Source organism: Carettochelys insculpta, chromosome 29 (genome assembly GCF_033958435.1).
Source record: "Carettochelys insculpta isolate YL-2023 chromosome 29, ASM3395843v1, whole genome shotgun sequence".
Lineage (NCBI taxonomy): Eukaryota > Metazoa > Chordata > Testudines > Carettochelyidae > Carettochelys > Carettochelys insculpta.
This window is the reverse complement of record NC_134165.1, coordinates 4,575,079-4,588,787: the sequence shown is the minus strand read 5'-3', so window position 1 is coordinate 4,588,787 and position 13,709 is coordinate 4,575,079. Positions and strand designations below refer to the sequence as shown.

Below are 13,709 nucleotides of genomic sequence, written 5' to 3'. Positions count from 1 at the left end.
TTAGTCCGTACCATTGGTGCCAACTCCCACCAGCCACAGCTGTTCATTGCAGCCACGGAAGGCCCTGCCAGCAGCTGTTCGGCAGGTCTGGGAGGCGCTTGGGGAGGGCAGAGAGCAGCGAGACTGTGGGGCAATAGGGGAGGGGTAAGAGTGGGGGGATGGAAGAAGCAGAGCAATGGCAGGGAATGAGGGAAAGGGGTGGGAGGATGAGAAGGGGCAGGAGAAGGGGAGGGCCTTGGGGAAGGGATCAGAGTAGGGGCAGGAAGAGGTGGTGTGAGAGGTGGGCTTCAAAGGGAGAACATCACAGAGGCAGCCTGGGGAGAAAAAAGACAGGACCTCTGCTAGGTCCTTTGGGGCAATTGGTAGTTACAAATAGTGGACCATCCAGTCAGGCAAGAGGAATGGCACCATGTGACTTTAAATGATTAATTACCTGACCCTAAGAACTGCCAGACTTGGTCAGAGCACAGATCCTTCTAGGATCCCAGCAAACAGTCACTAGGGACACCTTCCCCACCCTTCAGTGTTCCCTGTAAGCTGAGCACTTGGACAGCTGATCAGCAGAGATTCGGGTGCTGCCCAGCTGATCAGGACAGCACTCATAGCTGGCTTACGCTTTTTGCTGGTCGTGCACATGAACGTATGCCTGAGTGCACATAACAAAATTTATTCCACCTGTAGACAGACAAATTTACAGGGAACCCTGCAGCCCATCCTGGCTAAGAGCTGATGATGGATCTAGTCTGCGTGAACTTTTCCAGTTGTGTTTGAACCTGTATAGACGTATTAGGGTATCTTCTGGTGTTACTGGTTTGAGAACTTCCAGGTCAGATTTGTTCCCAGGAGCCCCATGTGGGAAGCACTTGCAAATGACAGCCACATATCTCATCTCACAGCAGTGAGGGCTAATTAGTGACCCATGATGGGTTTTGCTCTAACGTCACAGAGCAGCTTGTTCAGTGTCACAGCAGTGCCAGGTCTGAGGTGTTTGCATCAGGTGCCGTTGTCTTCAGCCCAGGCAGGGCCCCCAGGAGTCCTTGCTCACTGTTGCCTCAGGGCTCTGGACACCTGGGTTCCGCGTTCCAGGTTAGTGCAGGTGGGGCATCAATGGTAATGGCTCTGTGCATTGCAGATATCAATGAGTGTCTGGGACCAAACCCAGTAGATTGCGGGCCCTTCACCAACTGCACCAACGTGCCTGGGAGTTACTACTGCACCTGCCTCGAGGGCTACGAGTCCAGCTCTGGAAAAGCCAACTTCACATCTGCGAGTGAGACCACCTGCCAGGGTGAGTTCCCCTCGGCGTCCGCCATCCCCTGGGAAACCCACCCCCTCCCCAACTCATTCCAGGCCTGGTGGTATAGCACAAGCTGCTGCCAGCTGCAGCAGAGCCCCTTGATTCTCTCTCCAGATCAGTGACCAGTTGTGACCCTCATCGGCTCCCCCAGCATGTGGGGGCCAGGATCTCCCCTGCATCAGCCTTTGGACTGAGAATAAATGGCTAGGTTTGCAGGAGGGCTTTGGGAGAATGAAGGGGATCCTCAGTGCACCAAGGAAATCGCCTCTGGCTGCTAGTGCTCCCTGAGCATACAAAAGAGCCTTGTGTGTGGTCTATATACATTCCTGATATAGCTGTGAAGCAGGGAATGGCCAGAGCACAAGGCCCTCTGGGGTCTGTTGATACCTGTGATCTACCCTCTAGGACAGGCTGGCAGCAGAGTGGGCTCAGGGGCCTTGCACTAGCTCCCGGCTGGCTGTGGAGGCCCCAGCACGGTATGGCGTACTGTCAGAGCACATTGCACTGCTTGAGGCCCCTTCCAGTTCTAGTGTTCTGTGATTCTATGATTTTATGAATACGTCTCTAGGTTTGTAGGGGGCAAAGGTGGTGGGGCTGTGAGGGAATCCTTGTGATCCTCAGAATGTACCATCTGGCTGCCAGGGCCCCCTGCCCGAGCTGCCTGGGTGCTAGACTAGTCTGCATGCACTTGCTCAGTGTCTCCTATGGAAGCTGTTCCACTCGCAGAGATACTTTGAAATCCTCCAGCGATGTCCTTCATCACTCCCCCCAGGCACGAAGGAACTCAGAGCAGAGGGAGGCCACGTTCCTAGGGCAGCCCTGGAAAGCGGAAGGCTGTTGTGCACCAATATGTTATTGCAGAGGGCACTGGCAGAGGCCAGGAATCTGGCTGCCAGGCCGCAAAGTTCCAGGGGACATTTCCGCAGTCGAGTCCTGTGATGGTAAATGTGGGTTGGTACCATTGGTGCCAACTCTCACCAGTCACAGCTGTTCAGCCCGGCCACTGAAGGCTCCGGCAACAGTTGCTCAGTGCGTGCGGGAGGAGCTTGGGAGGCCTGAGGGCAGCAAGGTTCTGAGGCAGAGGTGGGAGTGATGGTGGAATTAGCAGCACAAGGGGAGGGAACCAGGGAATGAGGTGGTGGGGAGAAGGGTCAGGGCCTCAAAGGAGGGAGTAGAGCAGGTGCAGGAAGAGGCTGCGTGAGGCAGGGCCATGGTGGAAAGGGTGAGTGTGTGTACAGGCTCGGGGGAAGGGAGAGGGTGGGGATGAGGCCTCAGGGCAGAGCAGTGGAGGGGCAGCCCTGGGGAAAGATAAAAATCAGCACCACCTTTGCAGGCACTTTGGGACAATTGAGAGGCCATCCAATCGGGCGACAGGAATGGCACCATGTGACTTTAAATGATGAATTGCCTGAAGATGAGAACCTCTAGCTGGGGTCAGAGCAAGGATCCATCTAGGATCCTGTCAAGGAGGTGCTATTGTACCGTCCCTGCCCTTCCGTGTTCCCTGCAAAGTGAGCGAGCGCTTGGGCGGCCGACCAGCAGAGGTTCAGGTGCTGCCCAGCCGATTAGCAAAGCGCCCACAGCCATCACCCTGTGTTCCTATTGGTGATGCACATCCCCACATGGCTTCGTGCATGTAATAATATGGATGGCTGGAAAAAATTAGAAGGACCCTGCAGCCCATCCTGGCTAAGAGCTGACGTTGGAGCTGATCTGCATGAACTTTTCTAGTAATTTTTTGAACCAGTGTAATCTCATAATGGGATCTCCTGGGGTTACTGGTTTGAGAGCAGCCAGCTCAGATTTCTTCCCGGTAAGCATATGGGGACCAATTGCAAATATCTCACATCAGTCAGAGATAATTAGCGAACCATGATGGGCTCTGCTGTAACCTCCCCAGAGGAGTTTGCTCAGTGTCACGGCAGGGCCAGGTCTGGTGTGTTTGGAGCCGCTGCCATAGTCCTCAGCCCAGGTAGCGCCCTTAGGAATTGACTGAGGGCATTTGTGAGGATCTCCCATCTCAGCCTTTGGACTGGCAATAAATCACGAGGTTTGCAGGGGGGATTGGAAGAGAGGAGCAGACCCTCGCGGGGCCCAGCACAGAGCCTCTGGTACGAGTGCCCCCCTTAGCCTGGGAAGGGGCCTTGTGTATTGGCCACGGGTACAGCACAGTGTCTTCATCCCCCTATGGCTTGCGGAGCTCGGAATAGCTGCAATTCAGTGCACCCCAACCCTGCCCCCAGGGGCCCTGTGTTCAGAGAATAGCCACAGTACAAAGCACAACAGCTACACCTGCGATCTTGTCCCTGCAAGACTGGGAGGCAGAGAGTAGCTGCAGCGCAGGGCACCACAGCCACATTTCCTCCTCAGGGGCTGGGAGCAGGGTGGGGTCAGGGCCCCAGGCAGCTCCACATTGGCAGGGGCAGCCTCTGTGCAGGATGCAGGAGTCTAAAGTCACTGTTAAGTGTCCCTGTAGCCTAGTGCTGCCTCATGCGGGTGGGAATTTGTCCTGTGATTGTTAAGCTCCTCGTGGCCCAGTCCCCCGTGTCCTGCCAGATGGCTCTGTGCAGGGACTAGTGTGTGTGTGTGTGTGTGTGTGTGTGTGTGGAATATGGCGACATCTCCCTGCCAGGACTGTACCAGGCATCCCCTCTTGACAAGTGTCAGGAGCCTACTGGGCCCATTTGTGGAACTAACGCCAACTGCACCAATGTGCCTGGGAGTCACACGTCCACCTGCAGTGATGGCTACAAGCCCAGCTCTGGGAAAGCCAACTGCAGGCACACGAGTGAGAACACCTGCCAGGGTGAGCTCCTCCCTGCATCCTCCATGCCCTGGGGAAAGCCCCTACTGCTGAGTTCATTCTAGGCCTGGCTGCACCACAAACTGATGCCAGATGCAGTAACAGCCCCTGATTCTCTCCCCTGGCCTAAGATCAGCTGTGACCCTCAATGGCTTTCCCAGCCATTGGACAGACAGTAAATCACTAGACTTGCAGGGGGGTGGGAAGAAGGGACGTGACCCCTCACCGTCCTCTGGGCTAGGGCCCTTCTGAGCCTGGGAAGGGGCCTTGTGTATGGGCCACAGAGACAGCAAAGTGTCCTCTGCCCTCTGTAGCTCTGGGGATCAGGGAATAGCCACATTCCAGTGCACCCCAGCTGTACCCCATTCTGCCTGCAAGGGATCTGCGTTCAGAGAGTAGCCACAGTACGGGGCACTCCAGCTGCACCCACATCCTGTCCTGTGGGATTTTGGGGGCAGAGAATAGCTGCGGCGCAGGGCACTGCAGCCACATTTCCTCCTCAGCGGCTGGGAGCAGGGTGGGGTCAGGGCCCCAAGTAGCTCCACATTGGCAGGGGCAGCCCTGTTGCAGGATGCAGGAGTCTAAAGTGGCTGTTACATGTCCCTGCAGCCTAGTGCGGCCTAGTGCAGCTGAGAGTCAGGCCTGTGATTGTTCGGCTCCAAGAGGCCCAGTCCCCTGGGTCCTGCCACATGGCTCAGTGCAGGGGTTTGGGGGATGGGGGGCAGATGTGGCGACACCTCCCTGCCAGGACTGTACTGAGCGCCCCTCGTGTGCTGCAGATATTGACAAGTGTCGGGAGATGAACGGGACCATTTGCGGACCCAACGCCAACTGCACCAACCTGCCTGGGAGTCACATCTGCACCTGCAGTGATGGCGCCGTGTCCAGCTCTGGGAAAGCCAACTTCACGCACGCGAGTGAGAACACCTGCCAGGGTGAGCTCCCCTCTGCACTCACTGTGCCTTGTAGAAACACCACCTCTACCCCATGCTCATTACAGGCCTTGTGCTGCACCACAAGCTATCCAGCCTATGATCAGCTGTGATCCTCAATGGCTCTCCCAGGGCGTGGGAGTCAAGATCTCTTCTGCCTCGGCATTTGTATTGGGAATAAGTCACGAGGTTTGCATAGGAGCACTGGGAGAAGGGACCCCTCGCTGACCCCAAATTACAGCCTCCAGCTGCTAGTGTCCCCCTAAGCCCTCTGGGTGGTAGAGGAGTCAGGGTGCTATCATTCAGTGTCTCCCGTGCAAGCTGTCCCAGTCCCAGAAGCACTTTTAAATCCCCCAGCGATGTCTTTTGTCACTTCCCCCAGGCACTAAGGGACTCGGGCAGAGGGAGGCCATGTTCCTAGGACAGGCCTGGAAAGCGAATGGCACCAGTGTGTTATCAACAGAGGGCACTGGCAGAGGCCAAGAATCTGGCTGTCAGGCCACAAAGCCCCAGGGGTCAGTCCCATACCAGAGTCCTGTGGTGACAAATGTTGGTTGATGCCATTGGTGCCAACTGGCACCTGCCACAGCTGTTCGGTTACCCGGCCCCCACATGCAGGGGGAGCCGTCATGGGTCACAGCTGATCACTGCCCCAGGGAGTGGACTGGGAACCTTTGTTGCAGCCTCTGAAGGCACCAGCAGCAGCTGTTCATAAGCTGGGGAGGCACTTCTGGGAGGGCAGAGAGCTGTGAGACTCCAGGGCTTTGGGGGAGGGGTTCTAATGGGGGTGAGAGAAACAGAGCAAGGGCAGGGGAATGGTGGGGAGAGGGGGAGAAGGGACATGGCCAGGGCAGGACCTCGGGGAAGGGAGTAGAGCAAGGGCAGGAAGAGGTGGCACAAGGGTAGGGCATCTGGGAAAGATGAAAATCAGCGCCTGTGCTGCATGCTTTGGGACCAATGGTTGTTACAAAGAGTGGTTCATCCAATCGGGCGACGGAAATGGCATTGTGTGAATTGAAATGACTAATTACCTGAACATAAGAATGGCCAGAGTGGGGCAGAGCAAGGATCATAGAATCATAGAATTCTAGGGCTGGAAGGAACCTGAGGAGGTCACCTAGTCCAGTCCCCTGCCTAAAGTAGGACCAACCTCACCTAAATCATACCAGCCAGGACTATGTCAAGCTGGGACTTGAAAACCTGTGGGGATGGAGATTCCACCACCTCTCTAGGTAATGCACTGCAGTGCTTCACCACCCTCCTGGTGAAACGATTTTCCTAATATCCAACTGCGGCCTTTTTCTCTGTAATTTTAGATCATTGCTACTTGTTCTGCTATCTTTCAGCACTGAGAAGTGTCTCCCTCCATCCTCTTTAGAGTTCCCTTTCAGGAGGTTGAAGGCTGCTATCAAATCACCCCTCAGTCTTCTGTGCTGAAAACTAATTAAGCCCAGATCTCACAGCCTCTCCTCACAGGTCATGTGCTCCAGCCCCTTAATCATTTTTGCTGCCCTCTGCTGAACCTGCTCCAGTGTGTCCACATCTGTTTTCTACTGGGAGACCCAGAACTAGACTCAATACTCTAGATGTGGCTGCTCCTGTGCTGAGTAGAGGGGAATAATAGCTTCTGTAGATCTGCTGAAAATGCCAGGGCCTGTGATTTGGAAGCTTCCCTTAGTTGTCTGAAGAAATCCTCATCTATCTGATCTGCTGGTCTATAGCAGACACCAATCACAATATCAGCTCTGCTGCTTCTGCCTCTAAGTTTAACCCAAAGACTCTCAACTGGATTTTCTCCTGCCATATACTAGAGGATCCACATAGAATCCCAGGAAACATGCACTAGGGTCACCACCCTATGGTGTTTTCTGGAAGCTGGCAACTCACCTGTGACGGGGAGTTCCCACAGGTGCCCACTATGCCCTGCAGAAACTCAGCCCCCACCCCTCATTCCATACCTGGTGCTGCACCAGAGGCTGCTGCCAGCTTCAGCAAGGTGTCAATGGAGGGGAGAGACAGAGTAAGCTGGTGGGAAGGAAGGAAGTATCCTAATAGCTGCATGTTAAATGATGGGCAGCACAGGACTGGTGTGTGGTCAGAGAACAGCCTTCAGGCCTGTGAAGAGGAGGGGATTTTCCCCCCAGACAGTAGTGAGTTGATGTGAAAATGTGACGGGAACGTTCTAATATCTGCTCCTCTCTTCCCATCACTCCAAGTCCGCACCAATAACCACAGCACCGAGTTGGAGAGAATAAAAGAGAGGTGCAGGAATTTATCTTGGCAGGTACGTGTGAACCCCTCATACATTTGTTGGATATTTTGCCCTGTGTTTTCTGCAACTATAGAAATTCCCAGACAAAACCTTTTGCTGTTGGTATTACGGTGGCCTGTTTAAACCACAGCCACGGTCATGTCAACACCATATTTATTCCTTTCATTGCTGGGACCTGATCCTCCTCATCCTTCTAGACTATAACTTCAAATACCCCTTGTAACATTTTAATTCCCACTGTCTTCACAATCAGCTCCTGGCTCTTCCTCAGTCCCTGGTTTTCAGAGTCATAAAAACTGCTGGCTTGATCAACACCCCCAAGAGCTTCCTTTTGCCATTTGATAGGCATTGTAACCAGGTAGCTCCCTCATCTTTCCCTGTTAGTCCATGCCGTTGCCATTCTGCTCATGAGTTCATTGTTGAGTTTAGCATTTTCATGTACTATCACAGAATCATAGGAGTGGAAGGATCCTCAAGAGGTCATCCAGTCCAGTCTCCGGCACTCATGGCAAAGTTAGCTTTACCTAGACCTTCCCTGACAGGCATTTGTCTAACCCTCTCTTAAAAATCTCCTTTGATAGAAGATTCCACAAATGCTCCAATATTCCAGTATTGAAGCACCCTGACTATTAAGACATTATTCATAATGCCTTTGCTGCAGTTTAAGCCCAATATTCCTCTTTCTATCCACTGAGATTAAGGAGAACAATATTTCTTCCACCTCCGCGTAATAACCTTTTATGTACTTGAAACCTGTTATCACGTCCCCTCTCAGTCTTCTCTTCTCCAGACTAAACTACCCCAGTTATTTCAATCTTCCCTCAAAGGTCATGTGGCTTTAGATCAGTCATCATTTTTATTGTTCATCTCTGGACTGTCTCACATTTGTGCACTTCTTTCCTGAGATGTGCCTCCCAGAGGTGGGCACAGTACTCCAGCTGAGACCTAATCAGCATGGAATAGAGCAAAACGATTCTTCTCCTTCTTCAAGTGCTCCCCGTGGGTGCTCCACATCAGGCGTCGGACTCGCCCCCACACCACAGCTTGGAGATTTTTGCAGCGGTAGTTGGCTGGATTGTGCATACACAGCCAGTGTCCCACTCTGTTCATGCTCTTTTGATCATGTGTGTGGTCTGGCTCAAACCAGCTTCTCTCAGCTGCCCAGGGATGCAGCTGTAGTGGATGTTGTCTCCTCAGACTGCATGTTCAAAACTTATTCCTGTTATCTAATTCTTGTTTGTTTGTGTTAGCTGTTAGTCGTTGTTCGTGTTGTTAGTTCTAGTTAGTTTTACAGTTACTGTTTAAAAAAAAATCAATTAAAATCACAACCATGCTGGGCTCACCCCATTTTAAAAAGTGTAACTTGTGCCATGGGGCAATGCTGGCTTTGGACAGTCATTGCCGGTGTATTTGGTGTTTGGTGAGGGGCAAGTCCCCCAGAAATGCCCCCTTTGCTCTAAACTGACTGGTAGAACCCACAGAGACAGAGAGATGAGTCCAAATGATCCAATTCTACAAGGCTCTTCAGCCTGCAGACACTGAGCCTATGGCCTATGCAGATGCAGTGACCCACCAAAAGCGGAGATCCTCGTCACCAGTCTCAGCTCTGCATAAGAAAATTAGAGCATGGTCAACTCGCTCCTTGCCATTGTTGTCTAAGGGCAGGATGAGTGATACTGAGGACAGCAGCACCGCCACAGCTGTCTCCAAGTTGGAGAAACAGCCAAATTCTAAGATGTCCTCAACTCCAGCTCTGATATCAAAGTTTCAGTCGGAACTGAGAGCTGCTCAGGTACCACCAGCACCACCTGCAAAGACCTTGGTGCTGGTGCCTAAGCCCATCATTGCAGCATCACCACCTAAGACCTTGGCACCGGCGGTTAAACCTGCCGCACTGAGTTCCTGGCAATTATGTCCTCAGCACCAACCCCCTCGGCAACAACTGGAAACTCATCGGCAGTGGCCGCTTTATCAGCATTGTACACCTTGGCCCTGGTGGGAACTGCTTCTTCCCTGTCACTGCAAAAGGTGACCTCAAAATCCTGTTGGCACCATAGCCTGACCGTGGACTCCCGTCCACTGACCTTTTCTCCAGAGCCCTCACCGTTGCCTGCACAGTCTCACTCACCTACTCTGCTGCCTACAACAGAACAATCCAAATCTCTTCCGTCACCATTTTTAAGACCTCCTTCTTCTTTTCTGGACCAGCCTGAGCATGTCTACCATCACTGTTGACATCTTTCAATGTCTCCTCCACCTTCCTCCAGACCGTCTTTTGCTGGTGGTGATTGATTTGCAGCCCTTGACCTCCAAGATGCCTACTTTCACATTACCATCCAACCTGCTCACAGGCACTTTTTCCACTTTACAGTGGGTGAAGACCATTTTCAGTATTGAGTTTTACCTTTTGGTCTTTGGATGGTTCCCAGGATATTCTCCAAGACCACGTCAAAAGTCACAGCATACCTTCGTCACAACAGCAGCATAATATTTCCTTACCTAGATGATTTCTTTCTGAAAGGACGGTCATGTGTGGACACACTACTAACAGGAGGAATAGGATTACGCCCAAAGGAAAGAGAAGCCCCCCCTGGGGTTTTTGTAACTCCCAGTAGTTATCTAAAACAGCCCACGGGTTGGTGGAATTCATTGGCTGTTATCTATCCCAATTTCTAAGAGCTGTTATCTATCCCCAAGAAGTGTGAGTTTCGAGTTTCAGGGGATGGGACTACTTAAGGGTTAGTAGGGGGGTATGACATACAGACAGAAATGACATTCTGTCCTGTAGGACACGGAGGCTCAGCAGATCACGCTTCCCAGCGGAGGCAGCTTGCTTTCAGAACTTCCCGGTCATTGGGTCAAAGCCCTTTCAGGCGTTCTGGGGTGTTTTTGCCTCAGCCTTACACGTGACCCTTACAGGCTCATGAAACTAAAACATAAACACATCACCAAATAGACAGACTTGCCACAGGACAGGATACAAACAGACAGAATGCAAATAGAGTTAAAGAGAGCATTTACTGAGAGCATATACTTACATAGTTAAGCAGATACAGGAATAAGACGAACCGTTGCATCATGTTACTTCCGCTAGCTATACTACTAATACAGATTTTTCGTGGCACTGTTAGGTATTCACACCCTACTCTATCTAACTCATGAGCAGGCGGGAAGAGCGGCGAAGGGTGATCAGGCCCTGTCGCAGACAGCGTCCGGTCTCTCCAGGATTCGGGAGTTCCTCCTCCTCTTTACGTTGTAGCCCCCCTTTATTATCCTGCCGTTTGCTGGCTCCACCTGAGGCCTGACACATCACAGCCTGGTTGCTTCTGCTTCTCTTCGCTTGCAGCTCCCCTCAGCCCCTCTCCCCATTTTACATAACTATATATCTCATTCTTATTTTGTCCTTGTTAAAGTACGCAGCTGGCTCCTCTGGGCTGATGGGTCAGAGGCCATGGTCTTTCCTGTCTTTCAATTTAGGCCGAGAGGATGTGGATGCTGCTGAAGTTACATACTGCTGTTAATGCAGGCTGTATGCAGTCCAGTAAATCCCGGTGCTAACTGGTTCAGACTTGCCCAATTTACTCAGTTGCTCGGTTCTTGTCCTGGGGTTAAAGCTTTAGCCATTTTGTGCAGAGGCATATTTCTTTATGAGATTTTAAAAGGGTCTCTGTACCCTGTCTCCATCCCACATACCTCACCGTGTTGTTCAAGTGCCCATGCAATTCACCCTGACATGCCCTAACAGCGTGGCCGTCACTGAGGGGTCACCAGTTTATTTTGCACACCAGTTAATTGATCCGACATGCCAGACTGCATTTTTGCTGCCTACAGCACTGGATAGCAACTGTTTAAACACCCCTGAAGCACCATATTCACATAGTAACACCACCAGGCCACGTTCTACATTCTTTGCAGTGGTGGACAGTCCAAGATAATCTTTTGTCAGGCATGCCTTTCCATCAACTGCAACCTTCAGCCCTCATAGCTATGGATGCTTCCCTCTTGGGATGGGGGGCCCACATGGATGGGGTTTCAATAAAGGGTTGATAATCCCGTCACAAAATGTCCCTACATTATAAATCTGCTGGAGCTCAAGGCAGTATTCAATGCCTGCAGGCACTTCCACAGTTGTATTCACAACACAACAGTCAGAATTTTTACAGACAACATCACCATGATGTATTACATCAATCGTCCCGTTCTCTTTGTGGGGAAGCAACTTACCTCTGGAACTGGTGTATTCAAAATGACATAACGCCAGTCCAAGGCATCCTTCAGTCTGCGAAGACTATGGATCGCGCCCTGCGTAACTCCATTTAAGATCATCATTTGCAGCGTTGACTGTGACTGTGGAGGCCCACACGAGAGTGACAGTCCTTGCTACATCTGCTGCATATGTAGTGGGTGTCTGGCAGGTCCTTGCTGTCTTTTCTGCAGGCTCGCTTCTTCTCTGCCAGCTGTCTGATCTTCATCTTGCCCTTCTGAAGGCCCTTGTGTAGTTCCTGCTTCCAGATGCTGCGGTCGTCTGCCAGCTCTTCCCAACTATCTGGGTCGATGTCTACCTCCTTGAGTTCCCTCTTACAGACGTCTTTGTAGCGCAATTGGTGGCATCCAGGAGGTCTTTTGCCAGAGGCTAGCTCGCCGTACAGGATGTCTTTTGGGATCCTTCCATCGTTCATCCTGTGGATGTGGCCAACCCAGCGGGGCTGCTGCTGCCTGAGAAGGGTATGCATGGTTGGAATTCCAGCTTGCTCGAGGACGGTGTTGTTGGGCACTCTGTCCTTCCATGATATCCCAAGAATGCATCTGAGGCAGCGCAAGTGGAAGACATTCAGCCTCTGTTCCTGGCGGGTGTACAAGGTCCAAGACTCCCTGCCTTAGAAAAGGGTGCTGAGGATTCAGGATCTGTAGACTTGCATTTTGGTGTGAGTGTACAGCTTCTTGTTGTTCCACGCTCTCTTGCTAAGTCTGAATAGAGTTGTGGCTTCTTTTCCAATCCTCCTGTTTAGCTCAGACTCTAGCAACAGGTGCTGGTGATGGTGGACCCGAGGTAAGTAAACTAATGGAAGACCTCCAGCATGTAATTGTCAATGCTGATTGATGGAGGTTCAGCAACGTCCTGACCAAGTACGTTTGTCTTCTCTAGGCTGATGGTAAGCCCGAAGCCCTCACATGCTTTGGAGACCTGATCCAGCAGTTTCTGAAGCTGGTCTTCTGTGTGTGACACTACAGCAGCATCAACTGCGAAGAGCATATCTCTGATGACGACTTCCCGCACCTTAGACTTAGCCTTCAGTCTTGCAAGATTAAACAGTTTCCTGTCAGATCTTGTGTGCAAAAAAGATGCCCTCTGTGGAGGATCCAAAGGCAAACGCTTCAGGAGGAGTGCAAAGAAGATCCCGAACAATGTCGGAGCAAGGACGCATTCTTGTTTGACGCCATTCCTGATGCTGAAGGCATCCAATGATATGCCGTTGTATTGGATGGTTCCTGTCGTGTCTTCATGGAAAGACTGTATCATCTTGAGTAACTGTGGTGGACAGCCTATCTTGTGGAGGAATTTAAACAGTCCGTCCCTACTGACCTAGTCAAAAGCCTTGGTCAGGTCAATGAAGGTGACATAGAGTGGCTTCCTCTGCTCCCTACATTTCTCCTGCAGCTGCCTCCGGGAGAAGATCATGTCAATGGTAGATCTCTTGGCACAGAATCTGCATTGGGATTCAGGATACACCCTCTCAGCGAGCTTCTGGAGTCTGCTGAGGATGGCACGAGTGAACAATTTACCAGTGACACTTAGGAAGGAGATTCCACGGTAATTGTTGCAGTCACTTCTGTCTCGTTTGTTCTTATACAAGGTTACAATGTTAGTGTTCCGCATATCCTGTGGAACCTCAACCTCTCTCCAGCACAGGCACAGCAGCTCATGTAGGGGTTCCAGGAGTGTGTCCAAGGCACACGTGATTACCTCTAGTGGTATACCATCCTGGCCTGGGGCCTTTCCTGCTGCAATGCTGTCAATAGCTTTCTTCAATTCAACCGCAGTTGGCTCCTGGTCCAGCTCATCCATGACTGACAGGAGCTCGATGGTGTTGAGGGCTGCATCAACCACAGTGTTCTCGCGTGAGTACAGTTTGGAGTAGTGCTCAACCCATTGCTCCATCTGTTTGGCTTTGTCAGTGATGACTTCACCAGATTTGGATTTCAGAGGTTCCGTCTTGTTCTGAATAGGTCCCATTGCCTTCTTTATGCCCTCGTACATTCCCCTGCGATTACCAGAGTCAGCACAGGTCTGGATACTGCTGCATAGCTTAAGCCAGTAGTTGTTGGCACAGCGCCTGGCTGTCTGCTGTACTATTTTCCTGGCTACTCTTGAGTGCTTGCAGGGTACTCTGAGTCCGTGAGTGT

The 13,709-nt window shown here is 51.7% G+C and overlaps 1 protein-coding gene across 1 annotated transcript in view; it reads left to right on the top strand.

Moving 5' to 3' along the window:
• LOC142003401 (adhesion G protein-coupled receptor E3-like) overlaps positions 1-13,709 on the top strand; it is a 51,233-nt gene that overhangs the window by 24,610 nt on the left and 12,914 nt on the right. Inside the window, exons 5-7 of the mRNA XM_074980324.1 lie at positions 1,133-1,288; positions 4,880-5,035; positions 7,249-7,316. Of these exons, the coding sequence (XP_074836425.1) occupies positions 1,133-1,288; positions 4,880-5,035; positions 7,249-7,316 (380 nt within the window). The remainder of the gene's footprint in view (positions 1-1,132; positions 1,289-4,879; positions 5,036-7,248; positions 7,317-13,709) is intronic.